We start from the raw sequence: 24,608 nt of genomic DNA on the forward strand, positions 1-24,608 counted from the left end.
GAAACAGAAATTAGGAGGCAGAACATCCACTGCAACAACTACAGAGCAATAGAAACGATTCCCTTCCAGCCTACGAGCCTAACAGGCAACTAGAATAAATGAAGCGAACGCCTGGAGGTACTTTTACCTGGGGCAGCAACTGCAGTCTGAAGAAATGATGCAGAATCTACCAGAATTACAGAACAAACATGGTAAGGCCCCAGGTCCAATATGTATGTATGCATGACGTTTATATCCCACCTTTCTTCCACTCTGGAGCTCAAGGTGGCTACAGGTGGTTCCCAGGCCGTCTCCCCTCCAAGCACCGACCAGGCCCAGACGTGCTCAGCTTCAGCAAGGGGGCTGCCTCAAGTGCCTTCAGAGCATGCCCTGGAGCCAAGATGGCCACGTTCTGTACACAACTACTTTTACTGCCGTCCTGCGGCACAGATCCACCCTTCTGCTTCCTCTTGAAGTACGTGGGCACTGGATTGGCAGGATACCTAGCGTGACATGCGAACGCACTCACGGTATATGAGAGTGTCACCAGCATTTGAATGCTTGCAAGCAGGGCCAAGGTTAGCCCTGCTGGTAGCCAGCAGGGCTACCCTGCTGGTAGCCAGATGAGGGTAGGACTGTGATCACTGTGGTCATACAGAAGTCCTCCTCTTTTCTCTTCCCCTGTCACAGGGTCCAGAAACCAAGGGAAGGCAGTGGTGGGGGGCGCTCCCAGACCATGGTAGAGTGTCTTTTGCCACTATACAAGTCTCAGAATGCCCAGCAGGTAGGGTGGCAACTTACAGTGCTGAAAATATTGGTCATTTTCATCAAAGAGAACCTTCAATCCCAGTCCCAAGTGAGAAAACATGAACATTTGGGCCCAAGGCATGAACTTACTTCAGAGTGAAACAACGCCTTAGATTTCCCGGGAATGAGGGCAGCCCCAGGCCACAGGGCAATTTAACTTAGGTCTGGCTGCGTGAGTATCGAATCACCCAGTTTGAGCATGAATTCTGGCCATCCAAAGGTAGGCATCCATTTTTTATGAGACATTTTCATGGTTAGACTATTGATAGTTTGTCTGGGGCAATGTAAAGTATGAAGTAAAGTGTTTGGGACAATGTAAAGTATATTTCTAAAATATTAACGAATACTTACCCAAACCACCAACATTCTTGTTATCTGGGGGGAAATGCAGCAGCATAAATCGGGGGTTAGCAAATTGTGAACTGGGGGCGGGTGGAGTGTCTTATACTGTGGTTACATTTGTGGATATTGCAGTTATATTTTGTACGATTTGGGCAGTGCTGGCTCCAGGATTTGGGGAGGGGGTCCTTTAGTGCCCCCCTTAACCTGGAAGAGGCAGGAAATGCAAAGTGAGACCTTAGGCTGCCTCTGATGTTCTTGGATACTCTATTTACAGTGAAAATGGTACCACTATTAGTGTAGTGAGCCTTCTGCTGGTTTGGGGGCCCTGGCAAATGCCAATCTTATTACCCTCTGGAGCCAGTCCTGGATTTGGGAACACAGAGCTTATGACTTTATTGCAGCTAGGGATGTATGAAAGTCACTTACCTTTCCGCGGATTATGTTGATGGTGGGGGGGAGGAGTTCTGTCCCTCCCCCTGGAATCCTCGATGGGGGGGGAGGCGATCCATTCCTCCCCCCTGAAATCCTCGACGGCTGGCTGTGCTCTGTGGCAGCTCTGCGGAGCAGCCGGCCAGGCCCAGGCCAGAGCCATCCGCAGCCGGATTTCCGGCCACGGAGGGCTCTGGGTAAAACAAAAAACAAAAAAAAACCACATACGCAAATGGCGGTGGCTACGGTAAATAAAATATTTACGTAGGCTAAAACGGTGAATCAAAAAGGGATGCAAATAGCGCCCGCTACACTATTTGCATTCCCCTTTATTTTCACCGTCATAGTCTACGTAAATATTTACGTAGACTAAGATGGCCAAAAGTAAGGAACGCAAATGGCGGTGGCTGTAGCCACCGCCATTTGCGTACGTGGTTTGTTTGTTTTTTTACCCAGCCATGATAGGCTACGTAAATCTTTACGTAGCCTATCACGTCTTGTAAAAAAACCCAAAAACTACAAGACTGCAAATGGAGGCGGCAGTAGCCGGTCGGAAGACCAGCCGCTGCAGCCACCGCCGCCCGGAACATCCGCCCCAGGTAAGTCTCGTCCCGGGGGGGATCCGTGTGGGGGCGGGGGGGCAGGCCATTCCGCCACGGAGTTTGGGGGGCCGAATGCACTGGCATTCGGCCTCACCGAGATCCGTGGCGGAATTCTCTGACATCCCTAACTGCAGCTGCTATTAGCCATGAAGTGAAAAATAATCACAATAGAGGTGTCTGTATGTTTTCCTTAAACCCCCTCCCTCTGTGTCCTGGCCAAATCCTCCCCTGAAGCTGGTCTTACAAAGAGAGGAAGGGAGGGACAAAGGTAGAGATTTCGGACATGAATTCACATATCTCCAGTGTTCCGTCGAGTCTGGCTCTTCGCCTTTAAGGTGCCACAAGATTCTTTGTAGCATTTGGTTTGAGAGCCAAATGACATGTTAGGCTAATCACATAGCATGTAGCTTAGGGTTAATTTTTCCTTTAGTGTACGTGTCATGGCCTTGCTTTGGATTGGGGGACCACTGTGCACTAGGAGGGGAGGATAAATCTCCCCCCCCTCCGATTTGCTTCTCAAATTTTCCCCATCCCATGTATGTGTGTGTGATTAACAAAAGAATAAAGGTATCCCTTTCTTCTCATCCATGTGGGAACAAATTATACCGCCAAGCGGAGCTATGAAGAAATCACGTCAGACTTTGAAGCTTTGGGAAGGAAACTCAAGAACTTTGGGGCCCAGACAGTTTTCTCATCCATCCTTCCAGTAGTTAGAAGAGGGAGAGAAAGGGAACGAAAAATACTCCGGGTGAATGATTGGCTACGAAGGTGGTGCCGATGAGAGAGATTTGGATTCTGGGACCACAGGCTACTTCCTGGAAGATGGGCCGTTGGCAAGGGATGGGTTGCTCCTCACAAAGGCTGGGAAAAATGTGTTTGGCCACAGCATGAAGAACTTCATCAGGAGGGCTTTAAACTGAATCCTATGGGGAAGGGAGATGTAAAATTGGGGGTAACAATGGATGAAGGCTCATGCACCGCAATGGAGAAAACAGCTCTAATAGCGCCCAATAATAGTCTTCAGACACATGCAGGAAGAAAGCCAGACTATGAAGTACATGGTCTTCGATGTCTATGTACTAATGGGAAACAAACACAATGTGAAACAAACGTGTATGGGAAACAAACACAACCAACTTGAACTCTTAATATAAGAGGGAAATTATGACTTGATAGGTATAACTGAGACTTGGTGGGATGACTCCCATGACTGGAATACAGCAATTGAAGGATATAACTTGTTCAAAAAGAACAGGAGGAACAGAAAGGAAGGTGGGGTTGCACTGTATGTGAAAAATACATATCTCTGCACAGAAATACAGGAGGATGAGCTTGGTAGCCCCATCGAGAGCATCTGGATCAAAATAAATGGAGCAAAGAATAAAAGGAACCTGGTGGTCGGAGTCTACTACCGGCCTCCCAATCAAGGAGAAGACAAGGATGAAACTTTTGAAAAACAAATAGCCAATGTTTCAAGGAAGCATGATGTAGTAGTAATGGGGGACTTCAATTTCCCCGATATTTGTTGGGAGACAAATTCTGCAAAACATGGCCCCTCCAGGAAATTCCTGACGTGTGTGGCAGATAACTTCCTCCTACAGAAAGTAGAGGAAGGAACTAGAGGATGGGCTATCCTTGACTTGATCCTAACCAACAGAGATGACTTAGTGGATAAAGTAGCAGTTACAGGAACTCTGGGGGAAAGCGACCATGTTATACTTGAGTTCTTGGTTCTAAGGGAAGCAAAAGCCGAGTGTAGTCAAACGCATACCCTGGATTTTAGGAAAGCTGATTTTAATAAACTCAGAACAATGATCAGTAAGGTCCCATGGCAAGCGACGCTAACGAGAAAAGGAGTCCAAGATGGGTGGGAGCTTTTAAAAAAGGAGATTCTCAAGGCACAATTACAAACAATTCCAACAAGAAGAAAAGGTGGAAGACAATGGAAGAAGCCAATGTGGCTTCACAAAAAGCAGAGAGATGACCTGAAAACAAAAAAAGGACACATATAGGAAGTGGAAAGAAGGCCAAGTAACAAAGGAAGAGTACAGGCAGGTAGCACGGACTTGCAGAGATGGCATCAGGAAGGCTAAAGCTGAGAATGAGCTGAGGTTAGTGAGGGAGGCTAAAAGCAACAAAAAGGCTTTCTTCAGCTACGTGCATAGTAAAAGACAGAGGACAGAAATGGTTGTTCAGCTATTAAATAAGGATGGCCAAATTATAACAGATGACAAAGAAAAGCCAGAGGTGCTCAATTCCTACTTTGGCTCAGTCTTCTCCCAAAAAAGGGTCTATGACTCCCCTGGCAAAGGCAAAGTACAGGCTGGAGGGACAGGATTGCAGCTTGAGATCGATAGGCATATGGTCAAGGAATGACCATTACTTTGAATGAGTTCAAATCTCCAGGGCCAGATGAACTGTATCCCAGGGTAATAAAGGAACTGGCAGAAGAACTCTCAGAACTGCTGTCTATTCTCTTTGAGAAATCATGGAGGACGGGGGAAGTGCCAGATGACTGGAGGAGGGCTAATGTTGTCCCTATCTTCGAAAAGGGTAAAAAGGAGGAACCTGGAAACTACAGACCAGTTCAGTCTGAAATCAATCCCTGGGGAAATTCTGGAGCAGATGATAAAGCAATCCATTTGTAAGCACCTTGAAAACAGTACAGAGATTACTCGAAGCCAACATGGATTTGTCAAGAACAAATCCTGCCAGACGAATCTGATCTCATTTTTTGATCAAGTAATCTCCCTTGTGGACCGTGGGAATGCTGTGGACATAATATACCTCAACTTCAGCAAAGCTTTTGACAAAGTGCCCCATGATCTCCTGATGAGCAAACTAGCTCAAAGTGGGCTAGATGAAACAACGATCTGGTGGATCCACAGTTGGCTACAGAATCGGACTCAAAGAGTGCTTATCAATGGGACATTCTCAAACTGGGGAGAGGTAACGAGTGGGGTACCGCAGGGCTCAGTCCTGGGCCCAGTGCTCTTCAACATTTTTATTAATGACTTGGAGGAGGAGGTGCAGGGAATGCTGATCAAATTTGCAGATGACACAAAATTGGGTGGGATAGCTAATACTTTGGAAGACAGAAACAAAAATTCAGAGTGATCTTGATAGACTGGAGCGCTGGGCAGAAAACAACAGAATGAAATGTAACAGGGATAAATGCCAAGTTCTGCACCTAGGAAAAAGAAACTAAAGCACAGTTACAAGATGGGGGATACTTGGCTTAACAACACTACAAGCAAGAAGGATCTTGGAATTGTTGTAGATCGCAAGCTGCATATGAGCCAACAATGTGATGTGGCTGCAAAAAAGGCCAATGCTATTTTGGGCTACATTTATAGAAGTATAGCTTCCAAATCACGTGAAGTACTAGTTCCCCTCTACTCAGCACTGGTTAGGCCTCATCTGGAGTACTGTGTCCAGTTCTGGGCACCACACTTTAAGAAGGATGCAGACAAACTGGAGAGGGTTCAGAGGAGGGCAACAAAGATGATCAGGGGACTGGAAGCCCTATGAAGAGAGACTGAAAGAACTGGGCATGTTTAGCCTTGATAAGAGAAGGCTGAGGGGAGATATGAAAGCACTGTTCAAGTACTTGAAAGGTGGTCACAGAGAGGAAGGCCAGGATCTCTTCTCGATCATCCCAGAGTGCAAGACACGGAATAATGGGCTGAAGTTACAGGAAGCCAGATTCCTGCTGAACATCAGGAAAAACTTCCTGACTGTTAGAGCAATACGACAATGGAACCAATTACCTAGGGAGGTGGTGGGCTCTCCCACACTGGAGACATTCAAGACAAGGCTGGACAGCCATCTGTCAGGGATGCTCTGACTTGGGTTCCTGCATTGAACAGGGGGTTGGACTCGATGGACTTGTAGGCCCTTCCAACCCTACTATTCTATGATTCTATGATGCTATGAAAGTCTCCATGGGCACTTGGAGAAGCAAATGGTGGAGGGGAAGGTTTATCCTCCCCTCCTGGTACACAGTGATCCCAATGTAAAGCAGGGCTATACACACTTCCATCAGGGTCAAGAAAAAGATAACCCTGAGCTACATGCTATGCAAATAGCATTACATGCAGCTTGGCTCTGAATAGATGTGAAAACTGACTATGGTAATGTTCTGCATACCAGCATAATCTGTCAAAACAATGCCATTTGTTCAGAGAGAAGTATGCACATGATCCTAAAAATGTAGCTGCTGCAGTATACCATTGTTTTGTTTGTGCCAGTTGTTAAATCCCAAACCACCCACATGTCCTTGAAAGACAAAACATTAACGGTTGCTAACTAACAATCCATTTCATTTCCTTTTACTTTGCACATTATTATCCTTGTCTGAATAGTGTCATTCATTTCTCCTGCATTAAGTCTCCTTTAAAGTTTAAATGAATTAGTATTTATTTATTATTTAGTTAGTAAATATGTTTCTAATCCCCCCAATAATTAATGTTCTCTGGACAGATTACAACCAGTTAAAAAACTAAACTAAATTAAACTAGTAAATAAAGATCAGAAATCTGTCATGTAGTTAACCAAGTTACACTGCTGAAATCCTAGGATTAGATCAGGAAAGAGGGCCAAGGTCATTATTGACATAATTTCTCAGCACCCAAGGAAGTAAAAATACATTTAGCATAATCTTTCCTTCTATAACTGAGGTCCAAATATTCCCTCCCTTCTCAGACTTTGTTTTTCTAGAGTAGGGATAGGCAGCATGGTGCCCTCCAGATGTTTTGGACTACAACTCCCATAACCCCTGACCAGTGGCCAGGCTGTCTGGGGCTGACGGGTTTTATGCTTACAGCTGTTCTAGAGTTAAGTTTGAGTAAAATTCTGGAGACAAAAGAGGTGTGGAAGCCCTTATGAATATGTTATATTCCCTATATTTGACACTGAAACATTTTGTGCTGATTTACCTGCCTCTGTAGGTTTGTTGGCCACATCTTGAGCATCAGGCTTGGTGACCACCATGGAAGTGAGGGGTGTAACAAAGCTAAACCTCAAGGAGAGGTTCAAAGCTTGGGCGTCCAGGTTTTTCCGCTGTTCTCCTTCCGCTGAAATGCTAGAATACAGGGGCAAAATCAGCAGTGTTTGATTCTAGACATGCTTCAGGGAAAGACAATGCAGAGAATGACATCCTTAGCCTACAAAGGATGTACATCCCTACCCTCCACACATGGAAAGCAAGCACATCAGGGAGTACAGTAGACTAGGAGGCATCTTCCTGACAAGTTAACTTTCCACATGCAGGAAGCTTCCATGGGAGGGCTTCTTTCAAACAAGCAATCTTGTTATCTATATAGTAATAGTCCATCAGAGGGCTGTACCATATATGTGCCTCTTGCATAGATGGATCACTTATAACTCCATGAAAGAAAGGGTGTCTAAGTGCATCTCTACACCTCCAGTTTATTACACATTCATGATGGCCACTCACTGAATTGTGTGGGTCCATTACATGACATCGTCATCGGCCAGTCATTATCTCACTAGTTCCGCCCACCTATCCTGTGCTATCCTCAAACGGGAAAGATGTGATATTTTTCCAAATATGCACAAATGGCGTGCCATGACGTCCCTGTGTATTTCTGCCCTAGTGTGAACGAACCACCGTGTGTTGGCAGTTGTGGGTGGTTGTTTTGGGTTGTTGGGGGTGCAGTCATGATGGTGAAGGTGGTGACAATGGGCTGTGGGGTGTGTCGCCTTCCCGCACCTGCGTCATTTTGAGTCCTTGCCATTTTTGGCCTGCAGCATTCTGAACAAGGTGGCAGAGCAGCAGGTCGGCAGAGTGGCATGCTGGCCTTCTGACCTGCCAGGACGCCCCCTGCTGCGCATTCCCAGTGAGTAAACGGCTGAGTAAACAGCAGAGATTCTCAAAAACACTGAATGGGGAGGTGGGGACCCTGGGGAGATCGGGGGGGGGCTGTCTGCGTGTAAGTCCCCATCCACCAGTAACATGCAAGGGGAGGGAAAGGGGCAGGAACCAGGGAGGAATTATCGCTACTCCCCGAGTGCATGTACTGCTCCTTTGCGGAAAGGTGGCGATGCCTCTGAGCGGCATCACCATGCCTGTGAGAAGGGAAGAAATGAAAAATAACGCAATGGGGACAGCCATCTAAAGAGAATGACCCAGTCCTGCATTGATACTGGGTGGGGAAAGAACCGGCATTGATGCAGAATTCTCTGTCCATGTGATGGAGCCCTAAAGCAGGAGTGTGCAGTTTCCCCCCCATTCTGAACAGTTGAACTGCCTTCCCATAGTTACTGGAGTAAGAGCTTCAAGCTAAAATATGCTAGTTTTTTGGCCCACCCCTTTGGCCTTCCCACCCCCACCCCTCTGGAATATGGCTCCTGACAGCTTCTCCAAAATGGAATTTTGAAAGATGTACAACACCCTGGTCTAAAGTTACTAAAAGTCTTAATAATGTACCAGCTTACGATTTTTCTAATAGTTGTTGAATGGTTAAGTAAGCCCATAATCTCTTGATGAAATGTCCAAAAATATATATCTGATGCTGAAATACTTGCTCCTTTTCTGTTATGTTTGTTTCCTCTTTAAGCGTCAGGTCACTAGTAAACTAGGAAGAAAAATAATCTTAGTTACTTAGAAGAGATCTCAGTTCAAATAAACATTACATATATTCTTTCAAATATGATACCTTGATTTGCAGAGACCAACATTTAAGGCAAGTTGTGGTGAGCAGGTCACATCTATTGACTACACTTCTAATAGCATATAATAACTATAATTTTACAGTACACACTATTATTAATGTTTTGAGTTGATGCAGCTGTAAGAATCAATCTCATAAACTGGACTGATGGCATTCATCAATTTTATGCCTCAAAGCTGCAGCTTACTTTACCCTTATATTTATTTATAAATGTACAGCATGAACATACTTTAGAGATTTGGTGTTGACTGGCTTGCACTTTTTTTTACTCAAAATTTATTGAACTAGAATATCAGCACAAATTTCTGTGTTCTCTCACTGTTGGCAAAACAGAATAAAATCATCACCGCCTGTTAGAATCATAGAATAGTAGGGTTGGAAGGGGCCTATAAGACCATCGAGTCCAACCCCATTTCTCATCAGTATTTCTTAGTGCAGGCAGGTCAGCATCTGAATCAGGAAGACTATGGTTATTGCTAGAATCAGAAGAATGATGTGGCTGGTGCAGGAGAGGAGGAGGGAACGTGGTGCACTTTCCACACAGCTATACTGCAATTTGACGGCACTGTCTGAATTGTGATACCTAGGAGTGATTTGCCCAACTTCCTGAATTCCCAATAAACGTGTTCTTATATTATTAGTTGAATGAACCAGAGCTATAATATATGAGCCACATTTGCTAAAATTATCTGTGAAGCAGAATACTCTCTAAATTACATTTTCTAAAAGGAAGGAAGCAAGACTGCTAGTGTGTTAAATAACTTGGGCCAAGGCAGAATGGTTTACTGCAGCCTTCTCCAGCCTGGCTTCAGAGTGCCAGGAGTTGTGGTTCAACATATTTGTAGGGCACCAGGTTGGAGAAGGCTGGTCTACTGAGGTCATGTGATTCTGTTATGGTGATAGCTCTCCTGTGACCTATAAATATGCTGTAGAATAGATTCTTATGAAAAACTTACTGCATGTGCTTTAATTTCTACAGACAAAACATTGAGTTCATTGCCAGTCTTTCCAGCAACTACAATTTCAGAGCCATCGAAAAGCAGCTGAAAAGTATTCTGGGTGATTTCCAGAACTTCGTTGTTTAGATACTGCACTTCAATGTCCTTCAGTATGGGTGTGGCCACCTCTTGGTAGAAGTCCTTGCAAGAAAGGCAGAAGACACAACTGAGGAACTCTAAACATACAATCAACAAATGTTACCCTATTTGTAAATAAAGTCAGAATCACAGTTCATTCATACATTGAGATATTTCTGAGACATGAGTTGATGTGTGCCACCCCCCACACACACACCTGGAGCTGCAGGGCTGCATCCGAGTCCTCGTATATACGCCGGGCAATTCCCCCGTTGTCTAAGGGCATCTTCTCCAGAAATGGATAGCTGACGTCAAAGCCAAGGCAGTAGAGGAAGTATTTTCCTTTATTAGCCTGCTTTATGTTCGCTTGAATCTCATGAACGTTTGTTACACCTGTCAGATATAAAAAAAACAGGAGACATGGCTCAGCACCATGTGCGTAAGTGTGGTAAGTGCTTAAATATGCTTCATTTTGGAAGAAAAGAGCAGAAGGTTGGAGAGTATGCGAAGTATTAATGAGATTACAAACACTTAGGCCTTACTAGGTTTACAGGTTAAAAATACTTTCAGAGGCAAAGTATATGAAATATTTGTGTTAAAACACAATATGTATTCCTTATATACTGAGACAAATGTGTTATATTTTGGATTTCCAATTTCCAATGTGTAGCTGACAGCAAATCCAAAGTGAAGGCAGTAGAGGAAGTATTTTCCTTTATTAGCCTCCTTTGTGTTTGCTTGAATCTTATCAATGTCTGTTACACCTGTAATTAAAAAAAATATGCCAGTGTGCTGAGCCATTATATGACAGATGGTGAATAAATAAAATAACATATACAGAGAGAAAGACATTATGTCTTGTAAAACTCCAGTTGAGATGGACAATCAGGTTGACTTGTTCTGGAATTGATGCTTATGCACTCACCACCATAGCGGTTTAGATGGAATCTCACAAGACTTCTCCTGGTTTGGAATCTACAGTTGACCCTGAGCTAAACCATGCTACTGAGTCCGATCCAAAACAAGTTATTTCTCTGAAGGTAGAGCAGTACTAGGGCTGAAATATATCTGGAAACTCCATGCCCTGACCATCAATGCATGTGGCTTGATGAAGAAAAGCCATGCTGTGTTGAAGAAAAATTCAAATCTTTCTTTTTGTTTTTTGTTTTAAGTGGTCAGGCAGTTTGGTCCAGAATGAAGACCACATTTCTATATTGGTCAAGAGAATATATTTGAGGTGAGATGAAGCAGTAAGCATACACTCCTGTCAACATACTATTTGTACATGTCCATCTCACAATCACATAGGGCCTCCCTTTGGGATTGGTTGGTAGCACTCTCTCAGGCAACCAAGCTAAGTCAGTTTGTTGGAGAGACAGTGACTTGCACAAAGCCACACATTGAGGAGTGATGACTGAGGAGAGGTTTGAACCCAGTTCTCCCCAGTTCAAGCCCAACACTCTGCCTGCTGCAGTACACTGGTACTCATACAGTGAACAGAAAAGTAAGAACATCCCATTCCCTGAGTTGCTTTGAGAAACGTTCCTTGGAGGTGTCAATGTAACAGCTCTGTTCAGTTCTCCGCATATCCTTTTCCATGCTTCCTCATGATTCTGATTTACTTTACCACCCCAGGATAATGGTCTCTCCCTTATTATCACCCCTAGAAAATCCATGCAGTTGACCCTGTAGTATTGCATATAGGAAGTGCTAATATGTCAGTGGAGTACTAACCTTGTTGAGCCCAATCTAAACGGCTGGTTTAGTGCAAAGTGAGACCACATCAGGGTTGTCCATGACAGCTGATGCTGTCACAATTCGCAGCAACCCTGCAGCTTCCCTTTGGAAAAGGCACACTTTTGGAAAGTCCTTTTAGTGAGTTTTTTTTCCCCTTAAACATGGCTCCCGTGTGGTTCTGCTGAAATGTGCCCCGTCCCCCCGCATTAAATCTAGCTTATTTCTGAGACCTGGCTGTGACCTGGCAGTGACCTGGTCAAGGAGTGGGGCTGCCCCCTCCCCCCCATTCCCTCTTTTTCCCCATTCACAGTAGGGCGCTTTTGGACACAGGCTTTCTTTCCCACTTTGCACTACTTCGCACTGTTTCATCCTTTCACTATATTGCAGTAGTGCTGCTTTCCCATTCACAATACGTAGCCTAGCACAGCAGCCGCTTTTCCCATTCACAGTATGCAGTCTGTTTTTCCCATTCATAATAGTGCAGTAGTGCTGTTTCAATCATTCACAATAGCGCAGTAGGGGCTTCACCAGTTCAGATTATGTAGGCTGTTTTTCCCATTCACAATAGTGCAGTATGTTTTAATCTTTCACAGTATTCCAGTGGTGGATGAATGGGGAGAGGTGTGGGGCTTAATTCAGTGCTTCCAGTAAACTTCCCTGAGCAGATAGTGTGGACTGGGGCAGGGAACAAGTCTCTCTCATCCGCTGAGCAGCACCTACAGGGTTGATGACATTCAGGCCACCCAACCCTGAAGTATGAAGGTTTCAAGTGCTATGTGACCCATGAAAGTGGGTTTTTAGGTAGTGTATACTCCACTTTTCTTGCTTTGTGTGCCTCTGATGGATCAAAGCAATTTCATGAAAATCCAGATATAAGCAGAAAGTGCTTCTCATTCTGCTTCCATGTAGATTGGGCCTTCGACTCCATGAACATAGTCCATAGTTAAGCATTTGTAAGAACCATTGATGTAAATTAGAGTGTTATACATGTGCATGAATTTTCCAATATGGATCATGCCCAATATGTTTCAGTGTTGAAACTTGCTGCTTTTTTCACATTGGCATATTGTAGTAGGTAGGAATGAGTGGATTTTCCCATTCCATAACTGTATGATTCTGGATTCTGGAGAAATTCTCTCTGCACTATGTTCTATCCACCCCACTTAATTCCTAGGATAACTAGGAATTAACTAGGATCGCTTAATAACAAGGAGAGTTTGTAACATTAATTTTGGAATTCGAGCAATGCCAATTGCTATAGTTTTCTGTTCCTTCAGTTCATTTGCATCCCCCTCAATGCTATCAATGTGCATGCATGCGTGCATTGATAAAACACTCAAAAAGCAATCTTGATGTGATCATGCTTAAGATTTCATCGATCCTTTTGTGTGGTGTTTTAGTGATGTGAATCCATACACTTTTGCACTGGCAAAACACCACAGAAAAATAATATTGATACAACTATATATACAATCATATCAGGATAGATTTTTGCAGTGTTTTATCAAATGCAAACAAGTACACATGTGCACTAGTAAAAAAAATAAAAAATAAAAATCCACTAAACAAATCCCGGTGCAATCAAACATACTATTGAAATACTGCTAAAAGGCGATCTTGCCATAGAGAAGAGTGGAAAATTAATGTAGAGATAATGTAGGGAAGAGGGAAAATGGAGAGAACTAGGGGGAAAGCCCACACTAACGCAATAAGGAACTGAAAGCTACAGCATATTGCACATTGAGAGTCCTCTATCCAAAACTCTGTTATACAAAACAAAACAATGAAGGATTCCTAATCTTCCTCTTCCACTTAGAAATAAAGCCAGGTGATTCAGAGCTCCCAAATCTGGGGAGGAAATTAGGATCCGGAGTAGTAGTATCCCTAGAGATAGGAACAAGGAATTTAGGATATCTTGATTTATGGGCCCAACACACCAAGCATTTGCACCACACAGCAAACTGTGTTGCGTTACCATTGCTAACTTACCAGCAGTGGGGTCGCCATCTGTCAACAAGATTATAACTGAAACACTTTTGTCTGGCAGTAACTGAGCTGCAGCGTCCTTGTCCAGTGCATTTACGGCAGTCAAAATGGCACTATTGATATTTGTCACTGTAACCGGAAGGGAAACACCATTATGAATTTGACAGCACAGACCATAGAACTGGATCTGTTCTTCAAAGCTCTGTAGAGGGGACTCCAAAGGTAGGAGAGAAAGGGAACATATCAGCACTATTAAAATGCATTTTACATTCAACGAAGAAGAAAAAGTGGCCAATGACAGTTATACAAAAATAATGTAAAATAAAAAAAATCACAGTGGTGACAACATAATCCAAAAAAAGAAATAACATTACATGTATTTGATGCAGAGTGATGTAAAACACAATTCACCAATGTTACAAAGTAAATATACACAACTGATATTGTAATTTCATTGATAAAAGACAATAAAAGTACAGAATAATTATGAACTCGTGTTATTAATTGTATAATTACTGAAAAGATGGCTACATACTAAATATGGTCTGTGGTTGACTTCCACCAAAAATCCATTTTGGTTTAAATCTTCATCCAGAACCATCCGGATATTCAGTTTTCATACAAAGAAAATATCACAGAGTCACTGTGTCCATCAATGCATGCGGTGGGGGTGCAAGCCCCTGCACTGCCTGAGGTAGGAGAAAATCCACTGCCACGGCCCCCACCCACCCTGAGTAGAGCAAGGACAGGCTCTGAAGAGCTGCATCAACCAGTGAAAGCAGCCAGCGTGGCTCTTCAGAGAGTTACCCTGTTTGAAACTCTGGAGAGGTTTCCAAGGAGATCACCTGTGCTGTGGATTATCTCCTGGGACCCCTCTCCTTTGGACCAGCCACTTGTCTTCTGTTAGCCCTGGTTAAACAGAGGACCAGGTGGCTGCTCTGGAGGGTGGGAAGATGCTCCAGAGAAGGGATGTCCCAGGAGATTGCCTGCAGCACTGGTGGTCTCCTTGGACACCTCTCCAGCCAGACAATGCCTGGCTCTGAGGAAGGTCCTCCTCAGAGGTCCTTCCTCAGAGGTTATTTGAATCTGGGTAGCTTTCTGTAAAGCTCTGCCTGCCACTTTTGCACCCAATGTGTTTCTCCAGAAAGCCTACCTGCCCTCTGGCTTATTCTGAGAGAATTCTTAGAGTGAGCCAGAGAGGGTTCTTAGAGTGACCCTCTCAGAGTGAAACAGAGGGTGGGCACCTGCTCCAGAGAGCCCTGCCAGCTGCTCTCCTGCTGCAGCATTTGCCGCAGGGAGTGACAGGGGCAGTGGGATTCTCCAGAGTGCTCACTAGTGCTTCCACCTCACTCCAGTGACACAGCAGTGGGGAGCCCTCCTGGTGTGCGTGCATGGGTGCGCGCGCGTGCGCGCGAATGTGCAATTTGCTGCTGCTCCTGGTCTGCCACCTGAGGTGGGGGATTCACCCTGCCCCATGGGAGGGCTTGTCCTAAGTGTATCAGTACGTTGTGAATATCATCAATAAGAATATCAATCCAAGACTTTTTCTCAACTGAAATTTAACTGCTCAGAGAGACCAATCTTTTCTACTGAATGCAACAAAGGTAACTGCAAGTATGAGCTCCTGTCCCTTCAGCTGATGCAATTAATATTGTGGGTTTATAAGTATAACCCCTGATTGGGATTGAAGCACCATCTGACTGTGACCACCATGTGGAACAGGACACATTTCACTAAAAATATTACACTCAAGGGGACATGTTGCCCTGGGCAGTCCTACAGACTAGCTGGCTGATGGGCAGGACATCCTAGGAATGGACCAGTCTGAAGACAACTCAACTCTAGTCTGCCAGAATTTCACTAGATCTCCAGAATGGCGCATCCCTCAAGTTTTTGCTGCCTCCATAGAAATGCTAAACGTCGCCACTGGCATTTTTCAGTGATGGATATGTTTTATGATTATATTTCTGTCTTAACCATCCTTAGTCAGTGGGCAGGGTTGTTGTTGTTCAGTCATTAAGTCGTGTCCGACTCTTCATGACCTCATGGACCATAGCACGCCAGGCCTTCCTGTCCTCTGCTCTCTCCCGGAGTGTGCTCAAGTTCATATTCATTGCATCGGTGATGCTATCTAGCCATCTCATCCTCTGCCGTCCCCTTCTCCTTTTGCCTTCAATCTTTCCCAGCATCAGTGTCTTTTCCAGGGAGTTTTCTCTTCGCATTAGGTGGCCAAAATATTTGAGCTTCAGCTTCAGTATCTGTCCTTCCAATGAGCAGTCAGGGTTGATTTAGTTTAGGATTGACCAATTTGACCTCCTTGCAGTCCAGGGGACTCTGCTCTTCCCCAGTAATATATTGGACACCTTCCGACCTGAGGGGCTCATCTTCCGGTGTCATATCTTTTAGCCTTGTGATACGTTCCATGGGGTTTTCTTGGCAAGAATACTGGAGTGGGTTGCCATTTCCTTCTCCAGTGGACCACATTTTGTCAGAACTCTCCGAAATGACCTGCCCGTCTTGGGTGGCCCTGCACGGCATAGCTTATGGCTTCAGTGAGTTACGCAAGCCCCTTCGCCACAACAAGGCAGTGATCCATGAAGGGGCTTTTTCAGCGATGGATATGTTTTATGATTATATTTCTGTCTTAACCATCTTTAGTCAGTGGGCAGGGGCTGCAACCTAATGAGGAAGCAATGTGGAACTCACCTATATCCTCCTCTGGGGTTCCATTCCACATTTATTTTCTCCACAGAGAGAATTTCTGATTAACAGCCTATTGAGTAACATGTTTACCTCCATCAACTCCAATGCTCTGAACATATCTTTTAGCATGCTCCACATTCTGCTCTGTGGCTGGCAACAAAGATGGCTTCCATTTAGTAACATCTCCACTGAAGACGACCAGGTTAAAGTGATCTTCAGGTTTAAGGTCTTCCAAAATCTTTTGAAATGCCTCTCTTGTCTGTTAAAAATGAAATATAGTCATAGTCATGTTGGAACCTGTGACACACACACATGGTATATGTGTTATTGTTTTATATTATGTTGAATTTATCAAGTATTTTTAAATATGTTGTAAGCTGCTCTGAGTACCTGTTGATAGAAGAGTGGGGTAAAAATATCTTTTAAAAAGCAAATAAGTAAAACTCATACATTGGAGGTGTGTTTGGTGGGGCTGTCTTGGTGGCCTCTCTCAAGCTCTCCCTGCCAGCGGAGGCTAGTTAGGCTCCCGTTCTGTTGTCCTGCCACCAGCAAGCAAATACATTCAAGCAGGCCTTGGCGTGTAAGTTGGTCAATTGCTGAAGGGGGGTTTAATTGCTTGGGTGCTGCCTATTTCTTTTACTGTTGTATTTTAATTGTGTTTTAATTGTTTTATATGAATCAGTCTTTATGTTATGATTTAATTACGATTTTGTTTTTAACCTGTATTTTATCACTAGCCACCTCAAGCACCATTTTTGACAGGAAGGCAGAATATAAATAAGTAGATAAATAAATATTGTATTAAATAGCGCTGTGCCGAAAATTTCAATTATTCCATTTTCGGCATTTGGCGGGGTGGGGTGGGGGGCAGAATGAAAACTCCAGCAAAAGAGACCAGGTGAGAATTTTGAAGACGTTTCTTTTGGGGAGGGGGACAGGGTTTCCACATACCTTTTTAAGTGCTGGCAATTCTTGAGGAGGTCTTCTTTCTATTTTTTTTTTTAAACACCCCCTGCACTTGCAGGAGCCCAGGACTCTTCTCCATCTGGGAGTTCTTCCTGAATGCCTATCGGAGAGGGCCGGTCACATGGTCTCCTGGGAGTTCAGAAAGAATTGACAGGATGGAGAAGAGTCCTGGGCTTCTGCAAGTGCAAGGGGTGTTTTAAAAAGAAAAAGAAAGAAGAACCCTCAAGAATTGCCTACACGTAAAAAAAGGTATGTGGAAACCCTGTCCCCCTCTCCAAGGAGAAAATTCTCTAAAATTCCCCCCCCCTCACAAAAGAGGCAGAAAAAACAATGCCTCTTTCTCAGGGAGAGAAAAAGTTCCCCAGAATAGGGGGCAGGATTGGGCATAGCACTAGTATTAAAGCCATTGTTTCTGCAGTGGGTGTTGTTTGAATTATGTCTCCTCCACCTGTGGAAGGTTCTTTGTTCCAGTGGAGACTTCCATGAATGGAAAGGCGAGGGAGGTAATTGTCATATACTTCCTGTTTGTCCTGCACCAGCTCCCATACTGTTCCAGAGAATCCCCCAACCCTCTGGAGGAAATCTTGGGGGACAGGGGCCTTAAGAAGTATGGAGGAATCAGTGGAAATCACCTTCCTATGGAAGCCTCCACTGGAGCAAAGAGCCTTCCACGAGGGACACAACTGGATACAACCTTGTTTTTCTACTGAACACCACTTTATCAATCAAGTTTATCCTTAAGTGTAAGCACTTTTGTGTAGGGAACAATGTGCAAATCTCCAGTTATCTCCACCAGTGTTTGTGTGTGCATGCAAAACCCTTCAAGGTAAGGTAAAAGTAGTGGAATGGAAGCACAAGTGACACATGCTGGACTGGCATTTATGCACGAGGAAAACAAAACCAGCATGAAAGCTCAATAGCTCAAGCTAAATACATACTTCTTCACCCACTTAAAACAATTTAATTCTCTCCTTTGGGTTATAATTACTTCACAGTGTAGATTCACATCAGCTTTCCCTAATCTCACCATTCCAAACCTCTTCCAGAGATAAATTATTAACAGAGCAGAGAAATATATAAACTGTAGTAGCCTAATTCCTGCAGCTAAACGCTATGGTTTTCATGTTTCCTACTCAAGGGTGTCTTATGACTATAGCAGGGTTGAAGGCTATAGTGCAGCAGTAGGCAACCTGCCACCCTCCAGATGTTTTTGACTACAACTCCCATAAGCCCCACAGCATGGTCATGATTCTGGGAGTTGTGGTCCAAAACATCTGGAGGGCACCAGGTTGCCTACTGCTGCACTATAGCCTTCAACCACACACGATCATCATGGGTAGGCCTTCCCTAACAAGTTTGGCTAATAACCTATATTATGTATCTAGTTATGAAATATTAAGCTGTAAGGCAGGGTCAAACCAGATCAGACAATATAAAGTTAAGGTGGCAAATGCAGCATTTTAATGTTAGATGTACGCCTGGATTACCTGACTTCTATCTTATCTAGATTGAGCTTCAGTTTATTGACACTCATCCTGCCTATAATTCCAGAGCATAGTTCAAGGACTTATCTACTTTGCTGGAACTGGAGGCAAAGGAGAGATATAAATGAGTGCCATCAGCTTCCTGATGCACTGAACTACAAATCATCTGGCCTGTGGCTTCATGTAGATCAGAGGTGGGCAACTTGTGGCCTTCCAGATGTTTTGGCCTACAACTCCTATCAGCCCTAGGCAGCATAGCCAAGGTGAGGGATCATGGGGCTTGCAGGCCAAAACATCCAAAGGGCCACAAGTTGCCCACCCCTAATGTAGATGCTAAAACATATGGGAGAAAAAATTGAACCCCCTTCAGGATAAATCCCATGAACCATGACTAGAGTTCCAGCACTGCCTTCTGAAGTCTACCCAACAGATAGAAGTGGAACCATTTCAAAGCAATGTCAGCCACTCTGAACTCTGTCAGGTGTCCCAGAAGGATATTGTCAGCCTCCCCCAAACTGGTGCCCTCCAGATGTTTGGGGCTTCAACTCAAATCAGCCTCAGCCAGCATAGCCAATGGTCAGGAAAGGAAAGCTTGGGGTTGTAGTCCAAAACATCTGGAGAGCACCAGGTTAGGGAAGTCTGGATGTCATGGTTAATTGTATCCACAGCTGTTGAGAGGTTCAGGAGAATCAACAGGCTCACACTCGCTCCCAGTGAAAGTCATCTCCCAGTACAACCAAAGCACTTTTGGTTGCAAACCTGGCTTGCAACCAGCTTGAAATGGGCCCAAGAAAATCAGTATTATTCAAGAGAAGCTGGCTTGCCACTATCTCCTTTGTCCAGAAGTAGGAAAATTGCCCAGAAATTTGAGATCACCCATTAAATCCCTGAATCCAGGAAGAATGGTGGTGGTGGAATGGCCACACTGTGGGCTCCCCAAGAAGACCATGGACCTCTTCTTTCCTTATTTATTTATTTATTTGCTTTTTTGTTACATTTCTATCCCACCTTTTCCTTTAAGGAGCCCAAGATGGCGTACATAATCCTCCTTCTCTCCATTTTATCCTCACAACAACCCTGTGAGGTATGTTAGGCTGAGAGTCAGTGATTGGCCCAAAGTCTCCAAGTGAGCTTCATGGCCGAGTGGGGACTTGAACCCAGATCTCACCAGTCTTAGTCCAACACTCTAACCACTACACCACAGTGGCTCTTTCTTGAAGAATAGTTCACAATTGGTGTAATGGCTGATCCTGCTCTAATCCAGCCATCCCCAGCCTGGTGTCTTCCAGACTTTTGTACTTCAACTCCCATCAGCCCCAGCCAACATGGCCAATGTTCAGTCCAAAACACCTGGAGGGCACCAGGTCAGGGAAGGCTGTCCTCAGACCTAAAACTACCCAGGACACAGGGAGCACAGGTGGCTGCTTCAAGGGCCTAGAAGTCAGGAAACTGCCCCCTCCCTCAGTCTACCACGTGGAAGCTAGTAAGCTCCAGTAGATCCTTTCACTTGGTGTCAGCCCCTCAGAAGAGGGGGAAATATGTCATTTCCTCCCTTCCCTGGGATCTTGCACAAAGTGAAAGGATCATCAGCCTTCTCCTCTGTGATATGCAGAGGGCGGGGACCAGGAAGGCAGTGATTTTGGTCCTTTCTTCATCTTAGGGCTCCCTGGGAGAGAAGGTGCAGCACAGTCTCCTCCCTCCTTCTGGGAAGTGATACAATCACTTCTGGAGAGCCATCACCCCATCCTCTAGGGCAGGGGTGTTGAATGTCTTTCAGCCCCATTGAATTTCAGAGAAGCTCTTGGGGGCTGCATCCCAGGGGTAGGTGGGGCCAAAGGAAAAGGGGTAGGTGGGGCCAAGATACCAAAAATACTAACATACTTTAGCTTAAAGCTGTTACTGCCAGTAACTGAGCCTTAGGAGAAGCATTTCAAGCTTTTAGAATGGGGAAAGATATGCAAAAGCCAGGAGCCCACCAAATTATTGGTGGTCAGGGGAAAGGGGGTGGGGCCAATGGAAGGGGGCATGGCTCTCTGGGGAACCCAGGGGGCCAGATTGGAACCCCAGTGTGTTGTTACCCAGGAGAGGCTGGTGGCTTCGATGTCAGTGGGGTGTGAATCCACTCCGTGTTTCAGTCAGAACCAGTCAGAACTCTAAAGGAGCTCTCCAAGGTGCGGATCCAAGTTCCTTTAGAGCTCTGACTGGTTCTGACTGAAACATGGAGCGAATTCGCCACCCCACTGACATCAGAGCCACCAGCCTCCGGTGTTGTTGCCCAAACCTTTGGGTGTCTTTAACCAATAACTTGGCAAGGTGAATAATTGTTTATTAACTTGGAAAGGTGAATAACTGGGTGTCTTTAACTTCCAGAACTTGGCAAGGTGAATGACTCTTTATTAACTGTCTGTTAACTGCTAACTCCTAATAACAATGTGACTTCCCCCAGCAATGTTCTGCTCTGGCTTGACCCCTCCCCGTTCCAGGCCTTTCCCCTTTCCCCTGAGCCAGGAACGTCTCCCACACCCAGGTGGGCTGGGTTCAACCTGCAGGCCTGAGTTTCAACACTCCTGCCCTAGGAAATATCTTAGGGAAAATACCGTTGCTGTCAATTGAATTTAAAACTCATTTTGCTGACATTGAAATGAACAGTGGTACCAAAAATAAAGTACGGATAATTCTCTATTTCCCAAAGAAATTGCCTGTTGAATTTTCTTGCCCTGCATGGACCAGCTCTTATCTATGACAAAGATGACATTTTTGGGAAATACTGGCATTTCTCTGGGTGCAAAATAATGCACAAAATATCCATTAACGATCTGAAACATAAGAGAGAGAGAGAGAGAGAGAGAGAGAGAATGAACTATATGTGGCTTATGTGTGCTTTAATAATTTAAAGTGGCATATCATTCAACACAACAAGGGAAACATCAGCCAAGATGAGATTAATTTTTTTTTAAATTGAGTTGTGCTTCTGATGACACGTGTGTCTCCCAGAGAAGGCAATGCAATCTGTGTTATGAAACTACTTTCCACCTGCAGATCTCCTGTACTGGAAGTGCTCTGTGGGTGGGGGAAAACTCTATCCTGTTTAGTGGAGTAGCAGCCTAGGTGTGCAAGAGGGCACACTGCACTTCCAGCCACCACCCCTGAGAGGCGGCTGAGGAGCAGGGCAGGCCCTGGTTGTATTTGCTGACTGCCAATACTGAACAATCCGCTTCATGGATCACTGCCTTGTTGTGGCGAAGGGGCTTGCGTAATTCAGTGAAGCCATAAGCTATGCCATGCAGGGCCACCCAAGACAGACAGGTCATGGCAGAGAGTTCTGACAAAATGTGGTCCACTGGAGAAGGAAATGGCAACCCAGTCTAGTATTCTTGCCAAGAAAACCCCATGGAACATATCACAAGGCTAAAAAATATGATGCCGGAAGATGAGCCCCTCAGGTTGGAAGGTGTCCAATATACTACTGGGGAAGAGCAGAGGGAATTTCCAAGTAGCGCCAGAAGTAGTGAAGTGGCTGGGCCAAAGACGAAAGGACACTCAGATGTGGATGTGTCTGGTGGTGAAAAGAAAGTCCGATGCTGTAAAGAACAATATTGTTTAGGAACCTGGAATGTAAGAGCAATGAATCAAGGTAAGCTGGAGGTGGTCAAACATGAGATGGCAAGATTGAACATCGACATCTTGGGAATCAGCGAACTCAAATGGACAAGCATGGGCGAATTTAATTCAGGTGACCATTATATCTACTACTGTGGGCAAGAATCCCTTAGAAGAAATGGAGTAGCACTCATAGTCAACAAAAGGGTGGGAAAAGCAGTACTGGGGTACAATCTCAAAAACGATAGAATGGTCTCACTACGAATCCAAGGCAAACCATTCAACATCACAGTAATTCAAGTCTATGCCCCAACCGAAGAAGCTGAGGTTGATGGGTTCTATGAAGACCTACAACACCTTCTAGAACTAACACCAAAAAAAGATGTCCTCTTCATCATAGGGGATTGGAATGCTAAAGTAGAAAGTCAAGAAATAACCAGGATAACAGGCAAGCATGGCCTTGGTGTACAAAATGAAGCAGGACAAAGGCTCATAGAGTTTTGCCAAGAAAACACACTGATCATAGCAAACACTCTTTTCCAACAGCACAAGAGGTGACTCTACACATGGACATCACCAGATGGTCAATATCGAAATCAGATTGATTATGTCCTTTGCAGCCAAAGATGGAGAAGCTCCATACAGTCAGTAAAAACAAGACCTGGAGCTGACTGTGGCTCAGATCATGAGCTTCTTGTTGCAAAATTTTGGCTTAAATTGAAGAATGTAGGGAAAACCACTAAACCATTCAGGTATGACCTAAATCATATCCCTTATGAATATACAGTGGAGGTGAGGAATAGATTTCAGAGATTAGACCTGAAAGACAGAGTGCCTGAGGAACTATGGACGGAGGCCCGTAACATTGTTCAGGAGGCAGCAACGAAATCCATCCCAAAGAAAAAGAAATGCAAGAAAGCCAAGTGGCTGTCTGATGAGGCTTTACAAGTAGCTGAGGAAAGAAGGGAAGCGAAAAGCAAGGGAGAAAGGGGAAGATATACCCAACTGAATGCAGAGTTCCAGAGAATAGCAAGGAGAGACAAGAAGGCCTTCTTAAATGTACAATGCAAAGAAATTGAAGAAAACAATAGAATGGGAAAGAATAGAGATTTTCAAGAAAATTGGAGATCTCAAGGGAACGTTTTGTGCAAAGACGGGCATGATAAAGGACAAAGAAGGCAGGGACCTAACAGAAGCAGATGAGATTAAGAAGAGGTGGAAAGAATACACAGAAGAACTATACACGAAAGAGCTTAATGTCCCTGATAGCCATGATAGTGCGGTCACTGAACTTGAGCTGGACATCCTAGAGAGTGAAGTCACCTTAGGAACCTTAGGAAGCATTACTAACAGCAAAGCAAGCGGAGATGACAGTCTTCCAGCTGAGCTATTTAAAATCCTAAAAGATGATGCTGTTAAAGTGCTGCACTAAATATGCCAACACATTTGGAACACTCAACAGTGGCCACAAGACTGGAAAAGGTCAGTTTACATTCCAATTCCAAAGAAGGGCAATGTCAAAGCGTGTTCACATTACCATACAATTGCGCTCATTTCATATACCAGCAAGGTTATGCTCAAAATCCTACAAGCTAGGCTTCAGCAGTATGTGAACCGAGAACTACCTGAAGTACATGTTGGGTTTCGAAGAGGCAGAGGAACTAGAGATCAAATCGCCAACATTCGCTGGATCATGGAGAAAGCAAGAGAACTCCAGAAAAAGTCTATTTCTGCTTCATTGACTACGCTAAAGCCTTTGATTGTGTGAATCACAACAAACAGTGACAAATTCTTAAAGAGATGGGAGTACCTGATCACCTTACCTGTCTCCTGAGAAACCTGTACAAGGGTCAAGAAGCAACAGTAAGAACCAGACATGGAACAACCGAGTGGTTCAAAATTGGGAAAGGAGTACGACAAGGCTGTATATTGTTGCCCTGCTTATTTAACTTATATGCAGAGTACATCATGAGAAATGTACTTATTTAAATGCTTATTTAATTTCATGAGAAATTCCGGGTTGGATGAATCACAGGTTGGAGTTAAGATTGCCAGGCGGGAGAATTATCAATAACCTCAGATACGCAGACGATACCACCCTGATGGCAGAAAGTGAAGATGATCTAAAGAGCCTCTTGTTGAGGGTGACAATGGAGAGTGCAAAAGCTGGTTTGAAACTCAACATTAAAAAAACTAAGATCA

The 24,608-nt window shown here is 44.4% G+C and overlaps 1 protein-coding gene across 4 annotated transcripts in view; it reads right to left on the reverse strand.

The window, feature by feature from the left end:
• The window catches only part of LOC146354789 (inter-alpha-trypsin inhibitor heavy chain H4-like), a 65,221-nt gene that overhangs the window by 22,174 nt on the left and 18,439 nt on the right, over window positions 1-24,608 (reverse strand). For 3 of the 4 annotated variants that reach the window (XR_014788504.1, XR_014788503.1, XM_084839783.1), the window contains exons 7-14: window positions 16,447-16,615; window positions 13,657-13,782; window positions 10,148-10,323; window positions 9,811-9,993; window positions 8,619-8,758; window positions 7,097-7,242; window positions 1,138-1,161; window positions 128-166 (exon numbers count right to left, since the gene is read on the reverse strand). Coding sequence is in view for 2 of the 4 variants with exons in the window: in XM_084839783.1 (XP_084695909.1) it covers window positions 128-166; window positions 1,138-1,161; window positions 7,097-7,242; window positions 8,619-8,758; window positions 9,811-9,993; window positions 10,148-10,323; window positions 13,657-13,782; window positions 16,447-16,615 (1,003 nt within the window). In the remaining 2 variants the exon portion in view is untranslated. Of the gene's footprint in view, window positions 1-127; window positions 167-1,137; window positions 1,162-7,096; window positions 7,243-8,618; window positions 8,759-9,810; window positions 9,994-10,147; window positions 10,324-13,656; window positions 13,783-16,446; window positions 16,616-21,505; window positions 21,623-24,608 lie in introns of all 4 variants that reach the window. The other variant, XM_084839782.1, reaches the window with a different exon arrangement.

This window comes from Heloderma suspectum, chromosome 2 (assembly GCF_057233095.1).
Source record: "Heloderma suspectum isolate Gila_16-S chromosome 2, 16-S_ref, whole genome shotgun sequence".
In the NCBI taxonomy this organism is placed as follows: Eukaryota; Metazoa; Chordata; class Lepidosauria; order Squamata; family Helodermatidae; genus Heloderma; species Heloderma suspectum.